At 38.5% G+C, this 9,857-nt stretch overlaps 1 protein-coding gene across 1 annotated transcript; it reads right to left on the bottom strand.

Annotated features, from left to right (window-relative positions):
* Positions 1 to 334: 334 nt before the first annotated feature.
* Positions 335 to 8,080, bottom strand: gja4 (gap junction protein alpha 4). Its single transcript, XM_036566370.1, has 2 exons — positions 7,780 to 8,080; positions 335 to 2,159 (listed from the first exon to the last, which is right to left on the bottom strand). Exon 2 carries the CDS (start codon positions 2,148 to 2,150, stop codon positions 1,086 to 1,088), a length of 1,065 nt encoding a protein of 354 aa, XP_036422263.1. The 5' UTR covers positions 2,151 to 2,159; positions 7,780 to 8,080; the 3' UTR covers positions 335 to 1,085.
* Between the last annotated feature and the right edge of the window lie 1,777 nt (positions 8,081 to 9,857).

The raw sequence follows: 9,857 nt of genomic DNA, 5'->3' as shown, positions 1-9,857 counted from the left end.
TTGCAGCAGCTACATTCCACATTCATCTATCAGGCACTAAATTGTAATTGCAGCACCATTTAGGGTGGAACAGTTAATTTGAATAAGAAGCTAACAAATTGATTGAATTGAATGCCTTGTTAGACATTCATATCCTAAACCACTTTTGCTCAATTTTGCACAATTCTTCAAGTTGTGCTCTCCTTATGTGTACTGGCAATCAGTATTAAGTCACCAAGTGTGATGCATGGTTACGTATGATGTAGGCTTGAAAAGAAAAGGCGAGCACAAGTAATGTTACATTGAATAGGCACTTACCTTTTCTGACAAAAAAGCCTTAAATATGACAAACACATGAATGAAAACTAAAGAATAACTTTATTAGAACTAAACAGAATAAATATAAAATTCAGTATAAAATTAAAAAATAACTATTGTTAAATATATTGTTCTTAATTCACATATTTGGCTGGTACATTGGATCAGTGTTTTTTACTAACTGTTACAGAAATAATCTGCTCTAAAGAAAAGTTACAGTTGAACAGATTATCAACTTTTGTTATACACTTTTTAGGTAGCTGTGAGTTTGGCTGCATCAGACTTCAACTTCCTGAGATAAACTATTAAAAGCACTTTTCTATATATAGAAAGTATAGACAAAAACATAAACACTGGCTTACTAATAGGCGTGAGGCGTGAGTGAAAACCTTAAATCTTTTTTAATGGAACATTCATTTAATTGCTACTTTTTGCTGTACCTTAACCACTGAGCAGTTCATCTCAAACTGCCACTTTGGCTTTGCACTGTCCACCGTCACCTGGCTCTCTAGAACCATAATTCCTCTGTGCGCTGAGCATCAGCATTGCTGAAGTACAGACATTAATGGGTTTGGCTGGCTGCTACCTCAACTGTTAACACCTTTAAATGCTTTCGGAGGAAGGCAGTTCAGCCTGGAGCACAGTACATTCCAAACAAGGGAAATGGCCTTTGCCTCACAATTACGCACTGGGACCAAAGCAAGGGAATTTCATCCTCACTCTGATGTTCCAAAACAGGTTCCATTAAACTGGACCCGGCTAATGTGTTTCATTTGTCCATTTTGGCCTCATACATAGTGTTTGTCTTTGGAGCGCTTCTCTTTATGGTCACTTTTACTGTGTTTTTTGGAGTGGATGTGTTTTTTTGAGTGATGCCTGTGATTGCTGCTTCTAACACAGTTTGAGTAGCTAGGGAGCATGTCCTCAGCTAGGTGGTGCTCCCTCTCAGTCCAGTCAAGGCTAGACTGGGTATAGCTGTTGTTGTCTACAGGGAGAAAAAGATGTCCCTTCTCCTCGTATGAAAGAGCATGAACCTCTGCCAGCTCCAGTTTCGTAGGCGTCCTCTCTATCTGCCTCCCAAGCTCCTGGTACTGGTATCTCTTCTCCAGACTATGGGTGATGGCCAGCTTAAGGAGATGGAACAACTCCAGAATGTTCAGGAATGCAGAAATTGCAGCAATGACCTGAGTGTAGATAGTAAAAATGGTCTTCTCGGTTGGCCGCGAGACAAAGCAGTCCACAGTGTGAGGGCAGGGATCACGCTTGCATTCATACTTTGCTGCAACTACAAATCCGTAGAGGAACCAAAGACCAACAATGAAGCCCACCTCGAGCACAACCTTTAGTACTATGCTAGCAGCGTAGGCACCTAACAGCTTCCCTTTGAGCTTAGGAGGCTCTCCCTCTTTCTTCCTCTTTTCCAGCTGCTTCTCATCTTCCTCATCCTCTTCCTTTATTACATCTAGCTTACTCTGATTGGCTTTTCCATTCCTCTGCCGCCCACGCTGCTCCTCTACGATCTCCTCTGCTGGCTTCTGGTCCTCACGTGTCTTCAGAGCCACATAGCCAAAATAAAAAATGGTGGGCGTGGAGACGAAGATGACCTGCAGAACAAAGTAGCGGAAGTGGGAGACAGGAAAAGCCTTATCATAACAGACGGCCTCGCAACCGGGCTGTTTGGTGTTGCAGACAAAGTCGGACTGCTCGTCATCCCAGGCGGACTCGGCTGCCGTGCCCAAGACAAGCAAGCGAAAGAGAAAGAGTACAGTGAGCCACACACGTCCCACGTTCGTCGAGTACTCCTGACCTTCCACTAGCAGGTGCTCCAGAAAACCCCAGTCAGCTCTGGACATCCTCTGCACCTGCAAACACACACACACATATGAACAAGGATATTTTTAGTAGGGCTGCATGATATGGACAAAATATCATATTGTGATTGTATTGCTACATATGCCTTGCAATATAGCGCTGTCATTATCAATTAAATAATCAAATGATTGTTTTTTAAAGGCCAAACAATAAAAATGTCTTAAAATCTCATCCATGCCTGTATGAGTCCAGTATAAAAATGATGTGCAGATTTTTGGATGCTGCTTTACATCAGAGCTGCTTCTTTGTTTGTCTTGCATTGTTCGTGGCATGTTTGTGATTTGTTTTTAATGACCTCACTGGCTCAGGAGATTTTTTTCCACCGTCAACTGAGAACTGGCTGAGAGATTTTTCATTGTGGAGTTTGACAAGTCGGATCACATTTCATCACAGTAGCGGAGTCTGGCTAGGACACAAGCCGAGGACTTTGCACCAAGATAGCGGAGTTTGATTAAGCTTCGAAGTGGGGAATTTGCACTATGACAGTGGAGTGTGACTAGGTTACAAGTCGAGGACTTTGCGACGCAATAGTGGAGCTTGAGTAGGCCATGAGCCAAGAACTTGAAAGCAGAGTTTGACTAGGCCATGAGTTGGGGACGCCTCTATATTACAACACAGTTTGACTAGGCCGCTAGCCACGGGTTTTACATCTTGATAGCGGAGTCTGACTAGGCCGCTAGCCACGGGTTTTACATCTTGATAGCGGAGTCTGACTAGGCCGCTAGCCACGGGTTTTACATCTTGATAGCGGAGTCTGACTAGGTCACTAGCCAGGGGTTTTACATCTTGATAGCGGAGTCTGACTAGGCCGCTAGCCAAGGGTTTTACATCTTGATAGCGGAGTCTGACTAGGCCGCTAGCCAAGGGTTTTACATCTTGATAGCGGAGTCTGACTAGGCCGCTAGCCAAGGGTTTTACATCTTGATAGCGGAGTCTGACTAGGCCGCTAGCCAAGAGTTTTACATCTTGATAGCGGAGTCTGACTAGGTCACTAGCCAAGGCTTTTGCATCTTGATAGCAGAGTCTGACTAGGTCACTAGCCAAGGCTTTTGCATCTTGATAGCAGAGTCTGACTAGGTCACTAGCCAAGGCTTTTGCATCTTGATAGCAGAGTCTGACTAGGCCATGAGCCAAGGCTTTTGCATCTTGATAGCAGAGTCTGACTAGGTCACTAGCCAAGGCTTTTGCATCTTGATAGCAGAGTCTGACTAGGTCACTAGCCAAGGCTTTTGCATCTTGATAGCAGAGTCTGACTAGGCCATGAGCCAAGGGTTTTACATCTTGATAGCAGAGTCTGACTAGGCCATGAGCCAAGGCTTTTGCATCTTGATAGCAGAGTCTGACTAGGTCACTAGCCAAGGCTTTTGCATCTTGATAGCAGAGTCTGACTAGGTCACTAGCCAAGGCTTTTGCATCTTGATAGCAGAGTCTGACTAGGCCACCAGCCAAGGGTTTTACATCTTGATAGCAGAGTCTGACTAGTTTAGACCACTAGCCGAGGGCTTTGCATTGTGATAGGAGAGTTTGACAAGGCCACTAACCGAGGGCTTTGCATTGTGATAGTGGTGATAGACTAGGCCACTAGCCAAGGATTTTACATCTTGATAGCGGAGTTTGACTAGGCCCCTAGCTGGAGACTTGCGTCATGATTGCGGAGTTTGACTAGGCCACTAGCTGAGGGCTTTGCACTGTAATAGCCCATGGCTGTGCATATTATTATATAGCAGACTTTATTGCAGAAACTTTTACTTTACAATGACCCCCACTACCACTGAAACAATAACACTAATTTCTACTAATGCTTCTATAGGAATTTCATTGTTAAGTTCAATGCTAACAGAGGTATATATTCACTTCCCACTGCATTTAATAGGCTTATTTAAGCCCACTTGCAGCATTTGAACTTTGTAACATACACTTAAGTTGCATATTATTTACTTTGTACACTGTAGTATTACAGTTTTACAACCTTTGATAATCTTGGATATTATCAGATGAGCGTGTTAGCTGTCTGCTCAACTATTCAGCCTAGACCCAGTTAAACAAAACCTTTTACTTCATAAGGAATTTGTAGCAGAAAGCCTTTAATTTTATTTCATCTACATTTTATTTGCAATTCACTTTTTTTAAATCAAACATCCAGTTTGAAGTGAGTAATTTTGACTGCCCTATTACACAATAAAACACATCCATATAACAAAGTTAACAGTCTGCATTAGTTTGACAAAAAAATGATTTAGCAATTTATGGTCATGTAAATCCTTTGAAACATATTTATGATTCTCACAGAAACACTCAATAAACATTAACATGTGCAATGACACATGACACATGAGTTAATGGGCTCATTTGCATGTTGCAAAAGCCAACATCCACAGTGACATTAATGGCATTTTTCACGAATAGAGCTCAATTTATGTCCCATTACCTTGTTGTTGTTGTTGTTGTTTATTATTTCTGTGCAAAGTAAAGAGATCCATACTTAAAATAAAATCACTAAAATTAGCATTTAATGATCACAAAAACACATAAAATGTCTGTATTTACTTTTAAAATAGTAACTTTGGGCTGTTCTACCTCACTGTTATTAAACTTCTCTATGACGTATATTCATTAAATCTTCCAGTGACATCATCATTACAATATTATTTAATTAGCATGCAATTTAATGTGAAAAGAATTGTTTTCCTTATTAATTTATTTAACAGAACAAGTCATTTTAACCCGTGTTCCATATTTTATGTACAACCCTGTTGCCCAAACCTGCTCCCCCTTGTACAAAAATGGAACATTCCATTTATTATGATATATACAGGAATTTGCATCATCTTGTTGTTTTCTGCAGACTGACTATCAGACTATCAGTGAGTATTCTTATTCTATTTTCTTAATTTGCACACAAAAAATTGATTCAGCTGTGTGAGTAAAGCTTAACTGTTCAACCGTGTTACCAAAATTATTGTTAGAAAAAAGAATATATATTTATATTTTTTGAAATGTATGTAAACAATATGACTATTCATATATTAGCATGCAACATACACTGCTGATATCTGCTTATTTTAAGCTAAATTCAAACATGTACTTGCAACCCTGTAACTTAATTTATATATATATATATATAAATGAAAATGTCCTGAAACAAATATTTTAATGACAAAAAATTGATTAAAACAATTTTTCCTTCTGCTCTATGTTCCATATATTCATTAATAACACAGCCTGATGAGGAATATGATCTATCTGTTCAACGCTGTTACTCGCTTCAACATTGTCACTAAGTTTCAACCATGTTATTCAGTCATTTGAAAATAGTCAGAAAACATTTAATTTAGTATGTTATGTTACCAGAAGTGTCAGTTTGGTAATGAGAATCATTAGTTCAAATTACTAATGCAAGAAAAATGGCACTATGTGTGAACTGAATTCATTATTTTCTAGCAAGTTATTTATTTATTTATTTATTTCTGAAAATAATTAATTCAAACAGCTCATATAGTTTCTGATTTGACAGCCTGAGGTGGGAAAATTACAAAATTACATTTTCTGAAGGTTAGTCATTTACTTTAATTAATACTTTGTCAAAAATGCCAAATAAAAAAGTAAAAATTTTGAAGAGAATTCTAGAACTCTATTCACGGAAAGTGCCAGTGATTAACAAACAATATGACTCTTACATATAATAATACAACAAATACATCACTGAACTTCCACAGAAGCATTTTGATCATGCTATGTATAACAACTTTGAAGACCCAGTCTAATAAATCTAGTCTGCATTTGAGGTGATTCTCAATCCTTCATAGTCAACCCACTTTTAGGGTAAAACTTGTTGTGTCATCAGTAGAGATTCCTCTACTATCTAAACATAATTGATGTCTAGAATTCTACCTCTGCTGTTTGCTAATTTGATGTTTGATATTTATGGGACAATCATGGGACAGCTTCAAAGCCACAAACTGAAAATACGGGGGAGCCCTTTATTAACAGACACAGGAAATGGGAATCGACAATCACGTCAGCACAAACAGACAGCTGGCAAATGTCAAGCCTGTGACACTTTGACATTTCGGTGAAACCACTTAAATAAACAGTGCACTTTCTCATTTCTATAGCCCACAAAATATGTGTACAACAGCTGTGGCTGAATCACACAGACACTTGCTACATCAAGAGAAAGAGTCTTTATGATGAAGTTCTGTCACAGCTCAGACTCTCCAGATGTCTAGATATGATTCCCAAGCTGGTTATTTGTTTGTTTGTTTTTTCAACCGTGTCACAGTAGGTATCAGCTTTATGAGCCTTGTCCCCCTAATTCTTCAGCAACATAAACCTGCAGCGTGATATTTTCCACAAATAACTGAAGTTTAGATCCCAAAGAAACAAACAATGATGAGCTTTTATTGATCAAACTGCATGATCACTGCACATTAGAGGTTCAGTTCACTGTTTTTACTAAATTTGGGCCGCTGTGGTGTGGTTCTTATGAGTTGACTCAATTAGACAGAAATAAACTAGTTTTATTAGCCTAATACTGGCTGATCTAACAGCTATTCATTGTAGACATGTATAAATGCTAGTAGCATCTCCAGCACTGTAAGTGCTTCTCTGTTAGAGCAGTCCCTGGATGACAAACTGCTCTACATGTGGGTAAACATCCTCTGCTCTGAGTTCTTACCCCTCTGCCCTTATCTGGATGGAGAGGGCTTTTTTTTCCTCTTTGTGGCCGGAGGGAGTATGTTGTTTACGCAAACCACACGCAACTCTGAAGCAAACTACATCAGTCATCTACTCATCAGCGTGTGACTGCAACTTTTTTCGCCAGTAAAAACATTATATAACATTCGAATATACACAAACAAACATGAATACAGTAAAACATAACAAGGTTTTCTTTTTTATAAAAGTTATTAATATCTCAGTTAGAAGAATACAGATGGAAAACAGGTTTGATTCCTGATTTCTGCACTTCAGTTACAAGTTCAGTAGCAAGAATTTGTTAAATTAGATCAACAGCACATCTGGTTTAATTTAATAAAGGATTGATTAGATAAACTATGTATTGGATGGTAGCTGTAAATAATGTACTTCCTCAGTACCACAGTACTTATTTGTATTTATTCTATTACACACACACACATATATATATATATATATATATATATATATATATATATATATATATATATATAGTTTTCGGTTTACATTTTACTCACAATGTAATGGGTTCACAATTCACTATTCTCACAATATATATATATATATATATATATATATATATATATATATACATATATATATATCTTGATTGACTGAGTGGCTGAGAGAACACAGAAATGTCCAAATAGGGGAACAACACGAGATGCAGTGAACAGTGCCAGTTACAACCATTCAGCTTTTTCCTGTCATACAGTGATATAAGTTACCCTCACTGTATAAATCTTGTGTGATACTCTCAGTGTGTATAAAGTGTGATAGCATTTGCTAGTAATGCTACATTCACTTGGTATTCCACTCTTGTACAGCACGGTCTGATCACATCTGCCTGTGTAGATACAGCACTGTCCACTACAGTCCACTAAACACGAGCCGACACAGATGAACTCTTACCTGTCACTCTCTGGATGTGTTTGTGTTGTCGTGATCTGTCTGTGCAACAGTTTCTCCTTCCGAGTCTCTCCCCCGAGCTGAATGGCGGTTATGAGGAAAAGTGAGGGAGAGGAACTTTCCCATGCTTTTCCAGCGGCCCTCCCACAGGAACCTGGTCCAGGAAAAGGGCCGGACGGATTCAAAAATAGTTTTTCCAAGTTATGCCTTTGGATAGGCTCGTTTCGTCATGGAGAGTTTTAACCCTAAGGATCAGGCCTTTATCAGCTCCATCACCACTCCAGTCTGCCGCTGAAACAACATCATTGTCTCATTAAGCTGTTATCAACGTCTTTTCCAAACCAAAGACACTTCATTAACAAGCTTTTATTGACAAACGTTTCTGAGGTAAATAAAGCGAATCAGTCGACACCGATGTATGATGTATGTGTTACAGAGTCTCGCCACCAGGTGTCACTCGCGGGTTGTGGAGCTCTCCATACCAGCACAAGATAGAGACAGGTTGAGACAGATACACATCTACGGGTAGAGATGCGCTCAGTGCCGGAGTGTTTATTAAATACAAAAGGCAAGATAAAATCGAAAAAGATGAGAAGGATGATTAGGGAATGTGTTAAGAGCTATAAACCAAATCAACAACTGGGGCACAAGGCCTCAGGCTTCAAGAGTGAAATCAGGCTGATTAGGCTGTAAGAGCATTTCTGTCAATAATGGTCATTTACCAGATCATGCTGGTCGAAGCTGTTTTTGTTTTTCTTTTTCTTTTTACAGCAAGGAGGATAAAACTTAACAACAAACACAAACACACATATACACACATGCACTGAATTGATATTATAATATTGATATACAATGAAATGTCTTACATTTCTAAAACCAACAGTAACATGTTGCTAAGCATTAGCAAACAGCAGGTGGAGCTTAAAGGGAGGGCTTAAATAATAACCAGAGATGGTTGGATCTTCGTTATATACATATATAAACATATGAATAAATGTCAAAGATAATTTTTAAATTACAGGTAATTTTTGTTAATCCTAGCATTCGATCCATATATATTAGTGTTCACTCTATGATCAACATTCGAGTTAATTAAGACTTTGCTGTATTAGATTAGTTGATGTAATACTTTTCTTAACATTTTTAATTTTGCACATTTGTATGCAAGCTAGTTTATTGGCCTCCATGAACATTTTTCATGTTTCGGCCACTGCTTTTTTAGTGACTCAGCACAGAAAGCTGTTCCAGGGCCATTTTTTACCTTTAAGCCATTCCAATCAGTCCTGGACCATAAAAGCTGTCAATATGTTGACTGAGTGGAAGAATAAAGAATCTGTTTAATCTGGGAACTGCAGAAAGAAAGCATTTTTGAAAGTCTGGTCAGTTGACAGTGAATCATTCTGATAAATGGGCCTGTCTCTGTAGGTGTTCATTATAAAAGTGTTTTAAATTCAGGGAGGCAAGGAATGACATTGTTGTTCTTACATGGAAGTGAAATTTCCTAGTTGGATAATTTGATGTCACTGCCAGTTCACCTCTGTAAATTGTGACCAAAATGTAAGTGTTTTAGGGTGGAGTAGAACGGATATGTTGCAGATGCAGAAGTTAAGACTTCATCAGAGTGCTAGAGGTCACTATTTTGTTCCCAATAACTGTTAAAAGTCCTCATGTGCTCTCCAGACACAAGGCTGCTCCTGGGAGAGACAGGCCATGATCGCGCACTAAATTCAGCACTGACCTTTAACTGTGATTGAACAAAACCCTCCGAGGGGTTTCATTTTTTTCATTCTCAGTTATGAAACTGACAAAATGATTTTTTGTGATGTGTGGGCTCTTTGTGGTGAGTGGACACAAGTGTTTAATGATCTGAGACAAAATTTGACAGTATAAGAATATATGATTTATTTAGTAATATGGACTGTTATTATATATAAGGGAGAACGGAACATAAACTGACACGGGCTAAAAAGAAACATGGATATTTGATGTAGTTAAAAAGGTTCAAGCAGAATGTGCTTTCAGTTTTGTTCTCATATTCTCACAGAAACATCAGCTGTCAATTCCTATCTAAAAAATCACAA

The sequence above is a fragment of the Colossoma macropomum genome, unplaced genomic scaffold (assembly GCF_904425465.1).
Source record: "Colossoma macropomum unplaced genomic scaffold, Colossoma_macropomum, whole genome shotgun sequence".
Classification (NCBI taxonomy): Eukaryota; Metazoa; Chordata; class Actinopteri; order Characiformes; family Serrasalmidae; genus Colossoma; species Colossoma macropomum.
The sequence above is the reverse complement of the archived record's forward strand: the minus strand, read 5'-3'. Positions and strand labels throughout refer to the sequence as shown.

What these genes read in the sequence shown, in the direction of transcription:
- gja4 (XM_036566370.1), bottom strand. Translation starts at nt 2,150, where the DNA reads ATGTCCAGAGCTGACTGGGGTTTTCTGGAGCACCTGCTAGTGGAAGGT.